The 19,135-nt window shown below is 36.0% G+C and overlaps 1 protein-coding gene across 1 annotated transcript in view; it reads left to right on the forward strand.

Moving 5' to 3' along the window:
- KCND2 (potassium voltage-gated channel subfamily D member 2) overlaps positions 1–16,218 on the forward strand; it is a 478,865-nt gene extending 462,647 nt beyond the window's left edge. The window contains exons 2-6 of the mRNA XM_061197978.1: positions 3,664–3,826; positions 9,637–9,732; positions 11,128–11,220; positions 14,129–14,376; positions 16,041–16,218. Of these exons, the coding sequence (XP_061053961.1) occupies positions 3,664–3,826; positions 9,637–9,732; positions 11,128–11,220; positions 14,129–14,376; positions 16,041–16,218 (778 nt within the window). The remainder of the gene's footprint in view (positions 1–3,663; positions 3,827–9,636; positions 9,733–11,127; positions 11,221–14,128; positions 14,377–16,040) is intronic.
- The last annotated feature ends 2,917 nt before the right edge of the window (positions 16,219–19,135 follow it).

The raw sequence follows: 19,135 nt of genomic DNA on the forward strand, positions 1-19,135 counted from the left end.
ACACGAACAAGATATTTCATTTTACCCATTTTTTTCCCCCTCTGAGTAATGAGTTCAGTTTCTGCTTTATTTATTCAAATTATAATCTCTGTTTATATTCAAAAAAGGATTTACAGTGATTATTTTTCTAGTTGAATCCCAGGCACCTCATCAAAAATTGCTTTCTCAGGGAAACTTGCTTTATCAATTGGCCCAGAATCCCTTTGACTGAATCCCTCAGAATCTATTTTCTCCCTTCTTCTTTTAGGTGTGGGCTTTCTAAGGGCATGATTAGCCCCCTCCCTATCACCACCACCACCTGCCATCTGAGTTTACCAATCTCTCTTCTTAAAGTCTTACTGAACTTTGGGTTCGGTTTAGCCCTTAATTTTTTCTAATAATCACAAGTATGCTGACCTTGCCCACTGGATGACATAGTGAGCCTAAAATACAAAAAGTAGTTAATAAATAGTAATTTAAAAAAAACTCTTAGAAAGAGGCAGGAACAACTATATGAGGGATTCATTTAGCTATTTTAATTTATTTTAAAAGGTTTACTTTAATTATCGATACATGGACTTAATGCTTATCTTCTCTGGCTATAACAAATAGTTGAGTTTTATTTACTTTCCTTTTTGAGAGACACTTTCTAGATCCTAACTGTTAAACATTAAAATCAAATCTCTTTTTTGAAAAGCTGTTTTTAAGTATGCATGTACATATGGGGGGGTATGTGTGTTATAGATTTCTTCAGAGCTCATGCACAGTCAGTGCAAAAGGAAAGAAGATATTTATAAATTATCGCCGGGCACTCATGAACTGTGGTGAACCTGGTAATTGGCTCATGTGCGCAGCGTTGTATAAAAAGTTGATCTTCCACTGGCCGATCCTTATGGTAAGAAGGACCTCAAGCCTTTTACGCTCACCTTGTAAATTCCTTTAGTTTTGACTGTTTCCTCACTAACATAATCTTCAGATTATGATTTGGCTTCCCCGATGGACTATGGAAAGAGACCCTGTTTCATATGGACGTAGCGTTCCAGTTCTTGGGTTGGTTTTTTTTTTTTTACTGTAAATTAATACTGTCGTTCTGATGCCAGAACCGTGTGGGAATTTTAGTTACAGTGAATTAGCTCAACTGCTGATCAAACACTGACAAGAATGAGTCACTGAGCCTTCAAAGCAGAGGACTAGAGCCTGGAACGGGGTCACAGAATGAAGTGCTATATTCCCACCGTAATCATTGCGGTACTGGTCAGTCATCTCAAATGTTCACTTATACTTTCTTGATTGTGAAGGAAATTTGGATTACAAAACAAACATGACAAAGGTAAATAACAGATATAACTGTATTTGATGCAGATTAGCATGGCTATTTGACATTAAACCACCCCTTTTGTATCTGTTATCTCTTTCCCCTTATGGATCCTTCATCATCACTCTCAGCAGCCTTTCCTGGGCCAATTCTTCTGCAACTTCCATCTCCATATTGACATATAAATGTGTTCCCACAAAAAACAATGTTAATTAGAATGATCGTTTCCTAGATCACCCTTCAAGATACAGTGTATCCCCAAGTACTATCAAACTCCCTAAGTCTGGATTCCACTATCTCTGCCCTGTTTCTAAGGACTAAACTCTCAGTGCGCTGAGCACCCTGGAGCCCTGAAGCAAGCAGGGAGTAGCTGGAGCTCCAGAGGTGCAGCTGGGCAACTTCTGCAATATTATGATCAGAAGATCTCCTTCTTGAAACTAATAGAATGTTATATGTCACTTATATCTCAATTAAAAATGCATATATCAAATCGACATGTTGTCCACCTGAAACTAACATAATGTTATATGTCACTTATATTTCAATAAAAAAAGACCTCCTCCTTGCCCCCCTCTCCGGGAATGAACTCTTAGAAGAACTTTATATCAATAAGGTAGAGAAAATATATTCATTTAACGAATATTTATTAAGAACTTGCTTTGTGCTAGTGAGATACAAAATAGAACAGCTCCAGCTTTATCAAGGTTATATTCTCATGTCAGCAGGGCATGTGGGGAGCCAAAGAATAAACACATTAACAAATTAGAAAGTTTCGTGTGTTAATAAGTACTGTGAAGATAATCAAATGGGAAGGTGTTATAGAGAAAGACTGGGGGGAAAGAATAACACCACTAAGGGGAAGATGGCCAGAAAATAACTTCTGGAATGGAGACAATTAAGTCTCAACCTGAATAATGATGATCTAGGGGCTGCACATGTGATAGAAATTCAGATGGCCAGTGTGGCCAGAGGATGGGGAGCCTGGTGGAAGATGGTGTGAAATATAGCCAGAAACTAAAGGATGTAAGCCGTTGGAGACAAAAGTGAGGAGTTTGGATTTATTTTAGTTTCAGGTTTATTAGAAGGTTTAAGGAAAGTAGCAAGAGCCCAATCTCCATTTTAAAAACTACAACTCCGGCTGTTATATTGGTATGAATTCTAACGAGGTAAATGTAGAAAAGAAAGTTCAAGTAAGAAGCGATATCCATGGCTCTGGGAAGCGATGATGATGGCTTAGATTATTGTAAAATGGAGGTTAAGGAAAGAGACCCAGATGGAATATAATTTGGTTTGGTCAGAGGCAGCAAGACTAGCTGAGAAATGAGATGCAGGGACTAAAGGGGTGGCTCTTTCTGTGTTGATATGAGCAACTGGGTGGTTTGTGGTTCCATTTAATTAGAGGTGGTAGACTATGAGAGGAACAGATTTGAGGGGGCTGGAGGAACCTAGGGAAATAAGAGTTCCTCTGTGGCTAATTTAAGTCTTAATTGGTTCTTAAACATCTAGCGGTAGGAATAATCAGAGCAGAATCCACTGTCTGATTTTCAAGATAGACATCAGGGGTGTCAATGTAAGTTAGTGTATCGGCAGCATGTAGATAGTTCTAAGCTATCTGGACTGGATAAAATCACATAGGAAGAGGGTTTATACGGAGAAGATAAGAGGCTGAGACCTAAATTACTCCAAAATTTAGAAATCAGATAAGGGAAAGAAGCCAGAAAAGAAGATGGAGAAGAAGCAACCAATGAGGTAGAAGGCCACTAAGGAAATTTGCTAACATTGAAGCCAACAGAAAGTATTTTAAGGAGAGAGAAAACCAATCAAACACAAATAAGAGATTGAGTAAGATCATCATGGAGAAATGGCCATTGGATTTCACAAGTGAAGGTTAATGGGACCTTGGAAAGTTCATTTTTTTAAGATAGTATATCTGATGACAGGAATGTGATGTACCACTTTTTCTATTTAAATTTCATAACCAGTCCAATGTTGAAAAAAATTAAGTGGAAAAGAGTGTTATCTAGACTATAAAATTCAGCATGGAAATGTTGACTATAAGTAAATGTAAAGAACAATGCCATGTGATATAAAGGACAAATTAACCAGTTCTCATTACATCATCTGGCTTAAAATATTTTCCAATCAAAGCAATTTGTAAATGTTAGAGTCAATTTCTGCAAAGTGGAAAAGTAATTTTTGTACTCAGATATTCATAATGTCTAGTTTATTGAAGTCTTAAGCCATGTATATTTTAGCCATGAGGTAGAGATACATTGGTCCAAAAAATCATTTGAGTTAAAGCTGAAAACTATTTGTAGCAGATAGAAATAACTTTCTATGACTTAGTATATTTTTTTCTCTAACCCAAGGTATGGTGACATGGTACCAAAAACCATAGCAGGGAAGATTTTCGGGTCCATCTGTTCGCTGAGCGGGGTCTTGGTCATTGCTCTGCCTGTCCCAGTGATTGTATCCAACTTCAGTCGAATCTACCACCAAAATCAACGAGCAGACAAACGGAGAGCACAAAAGGTGTGTATTCAGTTCTGTGCAACCACGATTTAGCGTCTCCCATTTTGTATAGTAAGCTTTAAAATCCCCTACTGGCTATTCAGTGTTCTGGATTTGGTCGATAGTTGCATCAGTCAGCACAAGCTAAATTATACTATAGTAAAAAAGAACCTTAATATCTTAGTGGCTTAAAGCAACAAGGAGTATTTCTTAATCATGCTACAGATCGGTCTGGTGATAGAAACACCATCTTGGCAAGGTGCATCTGCAATCATTCAAGCAGGGGTAAAAGGACATGATGATTCACACACTGACTCCTAAAACTTCCTCCTGGAAGTGGGCCAAATCACTTCCATCTCTACTGCCTTAACCAAAGTAAGTCACATAGCCGTGTGTAACTTCAAAACAGGCAGGGAAAGACAATCCTCCTGTGCAACCAGAGACAAAAGGAAAGAAATATTTGGTGAACAGCAGTAATGATAGTAGTAAAATCAAAGCTAGATTCTTGGCAAATTTTATTAGAATCAGATTTCTTGATCTGATTCATTTAGTCTCTGTCCGTCAGGGATCAAGCTGGTTCCAGTAGACAGGGGCTATTAAAGGGCACCAAAATATGTCTCAGATATCCAACATAGTTGACACAGGAAGTAGGAGAAATTTGATCATTAGTAGCTGAGTTTTATTTTTGGCCCAGCAGTTTACTGTTTCTCTGAACTTCACATCAGTGAACTAATCTCAGAGTAAACAGGTTGCATACTCATTTGTGAAAGCAGAAAAACAATACCTACATCACAATAAGATTAAGATTATATGTAAATGTATATAAATATATATAAGCATATCATAATATTAACAAGATTTAACATTTACTGGTGGCTTCCTATGTGCCAGGTATTGGTTTGATGTTTTTTTTAAAAAAAAATAATTCATATAATCTTCTCAACAAGTCTAGAAGTTAGTTACCATTATTATTCCTATTTCGTAGAGGAGAATTCTAAACTACCCAGGATTTGAGAAATTCTAAGGTTGCATACCTAAAAAATTGGAGAACTCTCACTCAATCCAAGGGATCTGGCTTCCAGGTTCACACACTTGAACACTAAGGTAGATGCCTCTCAGAAAAACTAACTACAAGAGGGAAGAGATATGGGAACACATGTACCTGTATAGCTGATTCACTTTGTTATAAAGCAGAAACTAACACACCATTGTAAAGCAATTATACTCCAATAAAGATGTTAAAAAAAAGAAAAACTGACTAAATGTTAGCACACTTCCCCTCCCCATTCTTTGTCAAAATAATCACCTTGAGAGTCAGGGCCCTTGTTGCTTAAAAATAATTACGGAAATCTCTTTTACAGTTTCCTTAAGGCTATGGTGCTAGATTTCCGGGATTCTTCATGGATACCGTATCATGTCCTTTAAGAATAGATTTATTTTTTTAATATCAAAAAAAATTCATAACCATGACTTAAGTGGATGTACAATACGGGTATAACTATAAAATATCATGAGAGATTTTGGTGCAGTTCATAATTGGCTTTGTAGGTAGTTCTAGAACAGGATTTTAAACATGCTTTCGAACAATGTTGATCTCTTTAGTAAAGCAAAAAGTATACTTTATACTTCATACAGTATAAAATATAAAACCTCATAAAGTAACTCTTTGGAAAGTTCAGGTTAATCAACATGGTCACACAGCATGTTGTCCAGAGAATTTGTTGACATCCATTGTCAGAGGTCTGCTTCCTTTAGCAAAGAATCACTCTTTTAGCCTTGTAGTTTCTTGCTTTATGGAATCCCCCATTTTTGGACAAGTATCAAGCCTTTAACTAATTATTGTAGAGAATAGTAATAAATAAAACTGATAATCCAATAAACAAGGCACCCTCTGGGCAGTTGTAGTCTCAGGCAGGGCACACTTTCACAAGCAGAGATGGAGGAATTTTGGCCACAGTTGGCCTCCATCAGGGCTTGTCATGTACCACAGCTGTGGCTCTGCCCACACACTACAGTCTCTCTACTGGGTACACACAAGTGCATTGTTTAAAAATAACAGAAATCCTACAAAAAGCATAGCTCTCCAGCATCCATCCATCTCCAGTCTAGAAACTTCTTCTTTAATATGAGCCACCTATCATTCATTTTCTCAATGCCAAAAAAAAAAGAGCTACCTGCATGAAAACTGTTCGAAGTACAAATCTGATTTTCAAATAAACCAGTCTTCAAAATATCTGTTATTTTTTTAAATTTTGTCATCTGCAACAAGCAAATCAATATAGAAAATCTTAGAATGTTTTAGAAGCTTTTTTGTCTAAATAAATTTAGAATGCAAAAATATGATATTTAAAAAGTACACTAAATTGAAAAGCATGTTTTATGAATTTTTTATCTTTAAAGTATCTCCTGTATTCTAAGTTTCTGCCATAATGCAATGAATTTTAATATTGTGACTACTAATATATAGAAAGCCAAATATAATAACCTAATGTGACATGTCCAGTAAATAGTTTGTGACCAAAAACTGAACAAAGTCATCTGAGAAAGAAAGGTAGATATGGAAATAAATAAGTTACTTACCAAGGGATATTTTCTATTTTCCTTCCCAAGAAATTTTTTAAAAAACAATAAACATTCGTTAGGCTAAGATAGTTTTGATTTATCTGGAACTGGGTGATTTGACAAATATCAGAGTTATGCAAAAATAACCAGCTAATTCAGCCAAGCAAGATGTCCATTCAGTAAAAGTGTCAGTCAAGCTGAATAATAAATATTACAAAATGCTTTTTTAGACCAGAATTTTTTATGTTTAGTCCCATTGACAGCACCAAGCTCAAGCAAAACCTTATACACAATTAAAATAGGACAGTCTTGCATATCTGCACTTGCTCTTTTCAATTAAAATAGCAAGTGTTCAGTATCTGAAGAAAAATCCTCTTCTACACATGCACACACACACACACACCAGAATATAATGGCATAATATGGAGACATTTAGTCTCTTTTCTTACTCTCTTCAGATTTCTGAATCTTATGTCCCAAGTCCTGCATCCTCAATGTAACTTTCCCTTGACAGACCAACTCATAGTCATTTCTCTCTCCCTCCCAAATCTTACGTCACTTGCTATCTCTATTCTCTATTTCGCAATTCTGTTTGACTTTATTTTTACTTTTATCTTTTTATGAATATTATCTTCTTAGCCAAAGCTTAATATATCTTGAGAGCATTACCATGTCTTACATTTTAATGCCTTATACTTATTTCCATTTTTTAATCTACTATTTCTGGTATTCTGGTTGAAGGCCAGCATTCAGCAGACATTTGGCATGGTGCGCCACAAGACCAAGTAAACCAATTAACTCATATAGTATTGTAGTAAAATGAAAGAGAAGTTGTGAATGAAACTGAGATGGGAGGTTCTTTTTCTAACACAGTACATGACTTAGCAAAATGGCTATTCTGTCTCTAAAACAACTGTTTCTTTTTCCCTAAACTTAGAACTACTTCTGTGGTAGTGGTTGCCATAATATGTAGGTTTTCCATTATGGAAAATATGTCATTTTCCTTTGTTGGACAGTATTTTTGGGTAATGTACATGTCTCATTTATGAAAGAAAGTAATATGTCCTAATACTGAGGCTAAATGCTTGGAGAATGACATAGATGAGACTAGTAACTATGATATAGGCAATATAATTACATGCAGTGGTTGCAAAAAAAAAAAAAAAGAAAGAAAGAAAGAGGAGGGGAGGGGGGGAGGAGGGGAAGGTTGAGGGAGGAAGGGAACCAGAAAAGGCATTGAATGTTCCAGGAGCCCAGTGAGACTTTAGGACTGAAGTTTCAACAATACCCCTTTCTGGAAATCAAATGTATATTTATATTACTTATTTCTGAATTATTACGTCAATTCTAAGTCATTTCCAAATGTGCTTGTCACTTCCCGTTGTTTTACTGAGTCTGTTCTGAAATCCTGGCTGCACCACACAGCTTGAAGTTAAGCATTTTCTACCTTCCAACTTCATTCTCTAGTACTGTCTCAGTATTTTGAGTCATCTAAACACTATCGTGCCAACCAAGAGTGAAATTTGTCTATTTTTCCCATCACTTATAAATATGATCTTTGTACAGTTTTATTTTAACCTGGAATCAGCACACAGGAAGAAGAAATTCACAGAGGAAGAGAGAAGGGATGGGGTTGAAGCCAGATGATATCTTAATGCTATTCTGAGAGCTTCCAACGTCTAGGTGCTACTGTCAAATGCTGTGGGTGTGGGTAAAAGGGCACCTTGGTACAACTGTGGAGGGAAGTTTGGTAAAACCTATCAAACAAAACAAACACACACACCCTTTGATCCAGGAATAATGCTGCTTCTAAAAATTTGTCTTGCAGATCAGTTCATCATGATGTTCCAAGCAGGCAAAATTGCTTGTAGTAGCAAAAAATGCCTTAAAAATTAATTGTGGTTGGCCTGCTAGCTAAATGATGCTTCTCATTCCTACAGTGGTATATTACACAACCCTAAATAAATGAGGTGGCTTTATGTAGATATGGGAGGAGTCCCACTTGTACTAAATGAAAACAGCTGAGTGCAGAAAAGTGTGCAGCATATTCTCCCAAGTAAAAATGTATGCGTATATACATAGGAATATATATTTGCTTTTATATGTCTAGAATATTTCTGGTAAGATTCTCTAGAAATATTGCCAGTGGTTGACTCTGAAGAACAGGAGTAGGTAAGTCCAGAGAGACTTACTTGTTTTTCATGTACTATTGTAGTCTCAAAATTTTTGTCATATGTATATATTCATTTTCCATTTTAAAAATCTAGATAATTAAAATTGTTTTATTAAAAAGAAGATTCCAGGGCTAGAGACTGAGATAGTCTTCCTCTGGGTTGTTTAGAAAGGGAAAAGACAGAGTCATTACAAGTAAGTTCTTACCCAAGCCACTCCAGTTTCTTCCTTGCATACAGTTGTTATATGTGTCACACGAACAGAATGGTCACCAAAATAGTGCTTCCCAGGAAATGAAAACCAGACTCATACCATGACAGTCTGGGGCAGATATACAACAGCAGTTTTAAAGTAGAACAGAATATCAGAAGTCCAACCAGTAGACAAAGTGGATAAATTTAGGGATTTTTTTTTTTCTTAGAGAGCCCATGTTGTTCAATACAGCGTCTACACTGGCCAATTTAACAAAAGAATTGCAAAAACAGAATTTGATATTTGACGATGCAGATACAACTGAATAGTTTTTTTTTAAGGAAGGACTGAAGGAAGGGAGAGAGGAAGGAAGGAAGGAGAGCGGGAGGGAAGCAGGTAAGAAATAAAGAGGAGAGGGTAGGGGAGGGGTGGGGAAGAGAGGAGGAAAGAAAAAAAAGACAGGCAGTAGGTTCCTGGAACTTAATTACTAAATTTAAAAAGAACATTAGTTTAAATGAAAAGAAGTTGGCTGTTGGTTTGCTGGGTCTTCATTTCATTAAGTCACTCAGATTGGAATAAGTGAAAATATAAGCCGTACTGCTATTTTTCTCTTGATACAATTGACAGAAACAACACTGAAATAACGTGATCTTACTGTAAAGACTTAATTACAATTCTTAAATGTATAACCCAACCCCAAAGTAGTTCATCAATCTCACTGATAAACGTTAACTAAAATAAAGCACTTAAACGGTGGAAGTTTACTTTTCAGTAGTTACATGTGAGAAGCTGGCATGCTTTTAAAAATATGTACGCTGACAGTAGGATTATATAAGAATGCACTCAGTGTTTTAAGAAATCCAGTCATAGATCTTAATAGGACATTGCTTTTTTTTCTCTTACAGAAAGCCAGACTGGCCAGGATCCGGGCAGCCAAAAGCGGAAGTGCAAACGCTTATATGCAGAGCAAACGGAATGGCTTACTCAGTAACCAACGGCAGGTACAGTCAAGCATTTCGTTTCCTCTAATGTTCAAATTATTGGTGCAATATTGATTTAGTTCTACTTAACCATATAATTTTATCGTGGGTAATTACGAAAATGGCTATGAAACAACAAAAGTGTCATCTTTGAATAACCTCGCCCTGTACCATCTTTTCTCTTTTTTTTTAAGAGGAAAAAAAATGTGTCTTTACTAGAACTATCCACGAAAATTGTTTTCTAACAATGCCATCCCAGGTGGAATACAATGACTCTGTATGTTTAGTATACATATTATGGTTTATAATACCATATTTCCACAAAAACAAACCAGGACTCCTGGAAAAATAGCCAATTCCATGCCTGTCGCCCTGTACCATCTTACTGGCTGGAGGCTAGAAGCTGGGCTATGAAATATTGCTAGTGAATCATGATTCCCATTCATGGTTGGGCAATATTTCTGCACTATCTCACATAAACTTGGGAAAAGTCAAAAATTCTCAACGACTCAAATACCTAGGTTTTGTTTTTTTTTTTAATTTCAAAATTATGTATGCGGGCTTCCCTGGTGGCGCAGTGGTTGAGAGTCTGCCTGCCAGTGCAGGGGGCACGGGTTCGAGCCCTGGTCTGGGAAGATCCCACATGCCGCGGAGCAAATGGGCCCGTGAGCCACAGCTGCTGAGCCTGCGCGTCTGGAGCCTGTGCTCCGCAACAAGAGAGGCCGCGACAGTGAGAGGACCGCGCACCGCGATGAAGAGTGGCCCCCACTTGCCGCAACTAGAGAAAGCCCTCGCACAGAAACGAAGACCCAACACAGCCAAAAATAAATAAAGAAATAAATAAATTAAAAAAAAAAATTATGTATGCTCCTTAAAGTTCATTTGAGTGGAGATGCGGCGGCGGGAGGGTTGACATGGTGTCTTGTTTTACTTCTTACTGAAGAGGGAACACCATTCTGTGTTATAAAGTTCACATGGTATGAAATATAATTTGAGAAACTTTACTTTTACCTCAAAACTCTCTTTTAATGTTTAGGATTCCAATCATCTTTACTTACGTAATAGCTTTTGTGTAGGTAAGCATGATGGTGGTTTCAGGATTATCTAAGTACTAGCTTAAATATTATTATCCCAGGCTTTCCAAGGTAGTTGGGAGATGAATGAGTAAAAGAAAATCAAATTTTCAATTCATGGAGGCAAGTCTAAAAGGCCAGACCGCTAATTTGACGAAAACGTAAATGCTGATTATCAAACTCAAAAGCAACTCTACATTTGATCCATTTTAGTTAAAAAAAAATTAAATGCTGCCATTTAATCTCAGGAAATAGGCCAGATCTCTCTGTGGAAATATGTGGCCGAGGTGCTCATTGTTTGCAAATAAAATAGAAAACCCTTCTGTCTTCCCCCTGTTAACAGTCCTCTGAGGATGAGCAAGCCTTTGTTGGCAAATCCGGCTCCAGCTTTGAAACCCAGCACCACCACCTGCTTCACTGCCTGGAAAAAACCACGGTAAGGAAAAGGCAGGACTGCCTGCCCCTGCACCTCAGACAGCAATCCCATTGGTTTTTGTGAATATTTAAGGCATCCAAGCACGATTTCACCGTCTGCATTACTGCAAAATATACTAAAAACCAAACAAACCCACAATAATTGAAATTACTTTGAAAGACTGTAGTGACATTTCAACTTAGAAAGTATTTTAGAGACTTATTAAAATGTTTTTATCCTTAGTGGTAATCTTAACCATAGGCTAAAATATCAGTTTAATGCAGATGGAAAATTGTCTTCCAATAGCTGACTGACTGCAAGTCCTATAAAATATCTTCTTCTCCTGATTCTTAAAATGCTGATTAAACAGAAATAAAAATAATGAAGTTTAAGTGTTCCTGACATCTGGATAAAGGGAATAGCAAGAGCAATAACAAAATAGAGAATAACTGAATATAAGCATTTCTTTCATTCACACGTATAATAAACAGAGATTGATAATAAAAACTATCTGTTCTCATAAGAAAAATGACGCATTTAATTACTGGCATACCCCTTGGGGCTGAGGATTCAGTCTGCATTTCTCCACTTGTAAGCTCCCAGTTGGACCGCCTCTTTAACAAAAGCATCTGTTTCCTAGCTAGCTTGTCAAAAGGGATCACAGTCTGTGACCACAGAGCAGAATAAAACTTTCACTGTATTTGAATCAAGTCTGCTTGTTCACTCACCAGAGACACATATTTGTATTCTCAATTCTGACATACTGTCCATCCACTTATTCATATACTTATATAGTCTTTCAACCAACATGTATTACTTGCCTATTATGTGCCAGACAGTGAGCCAGACCCAAGATACACCGTGAAGTCAAGTATGGCCTCTGTCCCCCTTGAGCCTGCAGGTTTGGGACAAAACATGGATGTTACTGGAGAAGGACAACTATCAGGGGAAGCAAAAATGGGGCCCCAGTGGACTGGGGGCAAAGAGGGCGGAGCCAGAGGGTACCAGATCAGGCAAGGCTTCCTGGTGGAACTTGAGTTAAGACCCACAGGACGATTATGAGTTTGTTAGGCAAAGAAATGAAGGGGCTAAAAGTTGATGTAAGCACCTGAGGAAGACTGGAACTTGGCCTAAGAGGAAGTAAAAGAACTTGAGGGTGGTCAGAGGAAAGAGGGTACCATGGCACAAGTAGAGGAGCAGAGGAAGGCAGTGGCCAGATAACCTTGTGTTTTGGAGGCACGTAGAGAATTTTGATCTTTATCTCGTAATAAATGGAAAATTATTTGAGGGCTTTAAACAGATTATATTAGTATCTTAAATAAAGATCTATACTTTATTAGGATAACTCTTTGAAAGTTAAATGATAACAATAATCAAATGTATTTATCTCTATCTTTTTCTTTCTATTTTCATTTTTTGACTATTTTACCTTTTAGGGTTTTTTTAGTCAAAAATTATTTAATACTAATTAATATAGTTTAAATTGCACTACCTACAAAAATATATGTTAACCTGCCACAGAATGACTTCCTCCCTTTCAATCACTGATGAGATAAATTAGAATGTCACGCCTTATGACTTGTATTATGTATGTGAAATGTGCACTGTAAAAGAAGAAAACAGATTGTGACTCCTTTGTGAGCTATATTTTTTTCTATAAAATTTAATATTTAACATGAAATTCTGTCTTAGCTGATCATATTATCCTCTGGACTCTAAACAGAATGTTAAATTTCATTTACTTCAAAATGCTTGTCTCAGCAAAGAAATGGCAAAATGAGTAACTAAAACAATATTTTTCCTATTAGCCAGTAAGTTCCTTCAGTTGTTTTACTAATATTTTAGGATGAGAGATGGTTAAGTGAAATTTGGCATGGACAAAGCCTTCCATTATAAGACTATTCCCACCCACACAAAGAAAAAAAATAGTAATTGAAGATATTCTTAGTAGTTCAGACCAAAAATGTTTTCCCTTATGTTTCTGAGGTAAAAGTCTGGCATAGGCAATTTAGGAAGCAATTCTTTATTAAATATTTTAAAAGCAAATTTTACACTGTTTCACTAAGATGTGGTATATGAAATGATGTCCATCACTGTTGGCTTCTGGGTTAGAGGAACATAGACAGAGATCATGGGTCCAGCCAGTGATGTATCACAAAGATAAGAATGGAGACCTCAAAAGTTCAGTGCTAACCCCTTCTGGGTCAGATATAAAGTGATACATTCTGATAAATTTATTTTACTTAATGAATAAGTCTTATTTTACTTATTTAATAAGTCATATTTTTCTATACACTGGGAATTTTAGAGGAGCATCTAAAGGAATGGGAATTGTCTTAGTTATCTCATTTTCTGATTAAAAAATATTCTCAATCCCATGTGAAAATATTTGCTAATATATAACAGACAATCTAACTTGGAACATTCTATTAAAATAGTCTCTTTCTCATAACTTCAGTCTGTCAGTTTGTTTAAAAATAAAGTACATGTGAATTTACACATTCCCCATGGGTATTATCTATATTCATTTTTGAGGGTTTCTAATATTTAGTTTATAACTTCCAGATTTTATATTTAACTTAATAAATGATATTTCAAGGTAAAGTTAGTCTATAAACGGATACTAAATCAGTCTGTGTATATCAATCTCAGGGTCTAACTAGAGAGATATTATTTTCACACAAAGGCCAACAAGAAGCTTTGATATTCTAATTATTCTGAAAATGATATTTTTTTTACCCATAAGATAGTGTCAATGTACGTGGGCATATTTCATTTCTAAAAAGAAAACTATTCAAATCTTTTTTTTCAGAGGTAAAATGTGATAATACTGTAAGTCAACCATACTTCAGGAAAAGCAATAAATACATTTTTTTAAGTTACAATGTGTTTCTGTGCCCTTTTCACATTTCTTACCGCTGTGGAACAGAATCACGAGTTTGTGGATGAACAAGTCTTCGAAGAAAGCTGCATGGAAGTTGCAACAGTTAATCGTCCTTCAAGTCGCAGTCCCTCTGTCTCTTCACAACAAGGCGTCACCAGCACTTGCTGTTCAAGGCGACACAAAAAAACTTTCCGCATTCCAAACGCCAACATATCAGGAAGCCACCGAGGCAGTGTGCAAGAACTCAGCACGATTCAGATTAGATGTGTGGAGAGAACCCCGCTATCTAACAGGTACCTGAGATTAATCTGTGTGCATTCACACGCCTGTGCTGTTTCTCAGAGCACATCTCCACCTGCTGTCATGCTGCCACCTCTGTGGCAATTAAATCCTAGTTCCTCGGGTCTAGAATGAGACAAAACTGGTCTGAAACAAGTCAGAAAATTAATCTACTGTAATATTCATTAAGAGTCAAAGGTAGTAGCTGAATCAGTACTAAAAGAATAGAAAGAAGATAAGAAGGTCAGGCACACACAAACGTATTCTTACCTCTTCAACCTCACAACTTTTTCTTGAGCAGATACCTCTACACTCAGGAGTCCCCTAAGTCAACACACATGGCCTGAAATGATAGTCAACACAAGCAAAAGAGACAAATTAAATTGACATTGATAGGATTGAAAGGTATTCAACAGCACCCAAAAATATTCAACGTAGTCAATGTCACAGTGAAAACTAAAACTATGCCCAAAGGAATCTTTTGAATCAGGAATCTTTTGATCAAAAAGGTATTTGGGGCCTCAACAAACACAAAAATCAATCCAATATCAAAAAAAGATAAGCAAAATGCTGAAATTGTTTACCTCTGGTGAGTTTATGGGCAATTTAAGTGAAATTTTTCTATTGGTATTTTCCCTTTGCTTCTGATTACGTGCTACTTGTCTTGACCAAAATCATACATGTGTAATAATAAGTATCAATAGTACATTTCAACTAGATAAATCATTAAAAAGATCAATTTCTGCCCAAAGAATTTTCCTTTGTTCTTCAAATTAAAAAGCCTATCTTTTCAGATTAACAGTCTGTTAATTCAGTGCTACTTCTTTGTTGGCATCCAACAGTCTTTGTGGAAAACCTGTATGAGATTCTGAATTTGGGCTCTGACTTACATAAATCAGATGTCTCTGGGATTAGAATATTAAATGTTGGAGCAATGAAAGATTTCTGTCTCTAAGATATTCTACCTGTATGTTGTTTTACATTTATTCCAAAACAAAGTAGAAAATGAAGAAGTGGTTATAAAGAAAATCTTAGGACAAACATTTTAATTAAGTTTTCTATGGAAAAAAAGTAGTTTAAAGCTCCTATGTCTACCCTCCTTACTCCTACCCTCTTTCCTCCTCCCTACACAGAGTATATAACTCATGCAAGAATACCACTTGGGAAAATGTTTAAGTATTAGTAATGACTAACTTGAGTTCTTAACATTTGCCTGTCACTAAGTTGAGAGCCTTAGGGGCCTCATATATCCCAAAGAGACAAGGTAGTAAAGAGATTCTGTGGTCAAAAGAATTGAGGTTTATCCACAGGGTATGCCCCTTTCATGATGGAATCTCAAACCTCTCAGAGGTCCTGTCTTAGAGGAAACTATTTTACTTTGCTCAACCTAGGCTTTCCAAAACTCACCTGCTCCTCTTTTTTGCATTTTTGTAGAAAACACTTTGAGAAACACATTGAACCAAATTCAGCTGGCTTTTAGACACTTATTCGATGTTAATGCCCTAATGTTCACGTTAATTTATCTTAAGGTTTGGTGTTTCATTTTTTTAAATCTTGGTGATTGTTCTTAGCCATTTAAAATGTTACGTATAAACATGAAAACATGTATTCCTCCGTGACTGGAAAAAAAAATTTAAGTAAACAACTCACTTTCTTAAATCTATTTTTTCCTCATCAGCCGATCCAGTTTAAATGCCAAAATGGAAGAGTGTGTTAAACTAAACTGTGAACAACCTTATGTGACTACAGCAATAATAAGCATCCCAACACCTCCAGTAACCACCCCCGAAGGAGATGACAGGCCAGAGTCTCCTGAGTACTCAGGAGGCAACATTGTCAGAGTGTCTGCTCTGTAAGACAATCGGAATCAGGTCCAAGAGAATTTGAGCCCTGGCTGTGGAAAGAATCCCAATGTGGAAGAAAGAAGACACAATAAACGTTTTGCAGATGAAAACGACAAAGCAAGGAGGTTGGTAGTGAAACAAAGACAGAGTTTCCAAACTTGAAGATGGAAATAAAACCACCAAATGGCATTTCTGATGGAGTCTAACCTGTCATACCGAGAAATAGTCTGTGGCCCTTTGACTTTGTGAATGAGCACAATGAAATGCCGCCTATTGATGCTTCTTATGACCAGAACTCTTTTTTAATAAAATAAATAAAATAAATCTTTGAACATAAAGTTCCAGTTGAATGCAAAACAAAAAAATACGGAAAACATTTTGATAAAAATTTTTCCTGTTAAAACCATGAACATTGGCTATGATGAAGATTATTACACATTAAAAAAAGAAACCTCATACAACACGTTTGTATTGACTGAAGGAAACCATCTTAATGCATGCTAGAATTCTTTGGAGCCGTGATCTCAGTTTCCTTACGTTGTCTTCAGAATCGGCATGATAAACTATAATTGTAGAAAGAGGGAATTTCTGTGTACTTACAACAAGCTGATTGTTCATGTTCCATGGTGGGCTGTGCAAATAAACTCCTTTTAGAACTGCAGTATTTCTCATGGGGATGCTCACTAGTAAATCTAAAGTGTTCAGATAGTTCAGTATTAATTATTGTTTTACCTTGCACCTAGATACTGTTACAACTGCAATAATTCATTGTACACCTGTTGTATCAGGAATCAGGATTTTTTGTTGTTGTATTTCCAGATCTTCTTAGATACAGTAAGAGGCACATTCCATAGGAAAACTTCTGGTGTCGCCAGGTTTTAGATAACTTTTTAATCCAAAACCCTGTGCCATAAATGTTTTTCTGTAATATTCTTTGGTCCACTGTATTCCTGTGACAGTGCATTATTTGTTCCTGTATTTCTATAGCACATTTCTATTGGATTTATCATCATCAGCTGGACTAATGTTTTGCAGTTCAAAGGACTTTCCTACTTTTGTATTCTCCAACAAGTTATCTTATAAGTAGATTATCATCATCATCAATCCCCTTGTCAAAAATCAGGAAAAAAAGGAGTTGACATCTATGAATTATCTCTAACCTTTTTGCTGTTATGGAAAAGCCCAGATACTGGATATATCATTGTATGTTTCATGAAAAGAATTGGCTGGGATTAGTATCACAGGATCAGTGATCCCAGAGTCTCACTTGATGTATTATTTATTTTGCTTTAGATCTCGAATACATTTTGAGAATAACTAGCGTGAATTGAAATGCAGAGATAAACTGGAGTGCTTTATGCAGCAATATTTGTTGAAAGCATGCTTTCTATGCCACTGGGGAAGGCAGCACAGATTTGTCTCAGAAAGGTTCCTGTATATTGCAAGGAGCAATTTTCTCCTCTAAATCAGGAGGACAGGAGTTTGATGATGCAAAATTGAGCTCTATGTACATTTAACTGAAAAGTCTTGATATCTTTTCATCTTTAAAATATATCAGCAGACATGTCTGCACGTGACAGTGTAAAAAAGTTTTATGTCCAGTGAAAAGTTTTGTTCATTCCAAACCACCACTGTAAGGAATAAAGTTTAGCTTCAATACATGGAAAGAGTTAATAATTATCCCTCTACTGTAGAGATTTTAAAATGCTTATCATAATTTATCATAAAAAGGAATTAATCCAACCATTTTCAAGTAAAGCCAGAAATTCTTGCTTCCCATTTCTAGACTAGCTTCCGGAACAATGCTGTGCACACAGTAGATTTATAAACACTTGCTGAGTGAAAGTCAGATAAACTCTACTATCTCACGGGAAGAACTGGCTTTATTCCTAGTATGTCTTTTTAAAAGTTACTAATCTTCCTGAAGCGTGAATATTAATAATTATATTAACACCTGCCTCATGTCACTTTATGCTTCTAGAGCAAATATATAGTGAAACTTCTTTGATGGCATTTGTTGAAAAACTTTTTAAAAAGTAGGCTAAAGAAAACTCAATCAGGAATACTTAGGTCTTTTGATTCCCAATGAAAAGTTCTATTTTCATGTTCTTAATATTACATTTAAAAATGCAGTTAGATTATTTCTGTTGACAATCTGCCTCCTTTTCAACTTATCATTTATCTAAAACTATTAATTTCTTTAGACTTTTGGAAAAGAAAAAAATTTTTTGGTGTTTTAGGTGATTTAAAACTATACTGTGTTGGTGGTGAATGACTATTGATGACTGTGTTAAGTGCATCTGTATTGTAAGTGAAATGTAATTATTTCTGTGTGCCATATGGAGTAACCAAGGTCATTGTTTTTGACAATTTTGTTTGAAATTTGTATATCTTATTTCAAAGGATAGCATAATATCTGCATTATGCTGGAAAAAATGGACCTTTGGAAAATACTTAAATAAAACATGTGCATGCTTGAACAGGACAACATGGTTGACTGTTGCCCTTTTTTTTGTAGACTTCCTTCCTTTCCAAAATCTAGGGTGTACTACACTCTTCATACATATTTTGGAGAAGCCTGTAACATGGACAAACTCAACCCATCGATCGTGTGTGACACAAATCTACTCTAAATGGTGGAGATAATAATTTTCTGCCAACAATGGGAATTTAGGCAGAGACTTCAATAGAGAAGTTAATACCATTTAAAGATAAAAGAGTGCCACTACTTTAAATAGTCATTTTTGGAAATATCTTGGCAACTACACCTCCATAGCTACTAACTATGATAATATAAGTGTATTGCAAGGTTTTACTGGTTATTAAAAAAAAGATAGTCGGGTTAAAATCAGTTGTTTTTTATATACAATATTTTCAAGTAGAATGCTTTCTTCAGTGTGTGACCCACAGTTATTAGCCTGTACCCTAA

Source organism: Eubalaena glacialis, chromosome 8, assembly GCF_028564815.1.
Source record: "Eubalaena glacialis isolate mEubGla1 chromosome 8, mEubGla1.1.hap2.+ XY, whole genome shotgun sequence".
Lineage (NCBI taxonomy): Eukaryota > Metazoa > Chordata > Mammalia > Artiodactyla > Balaenidae > Eubalaena > Eubalaena glacialis.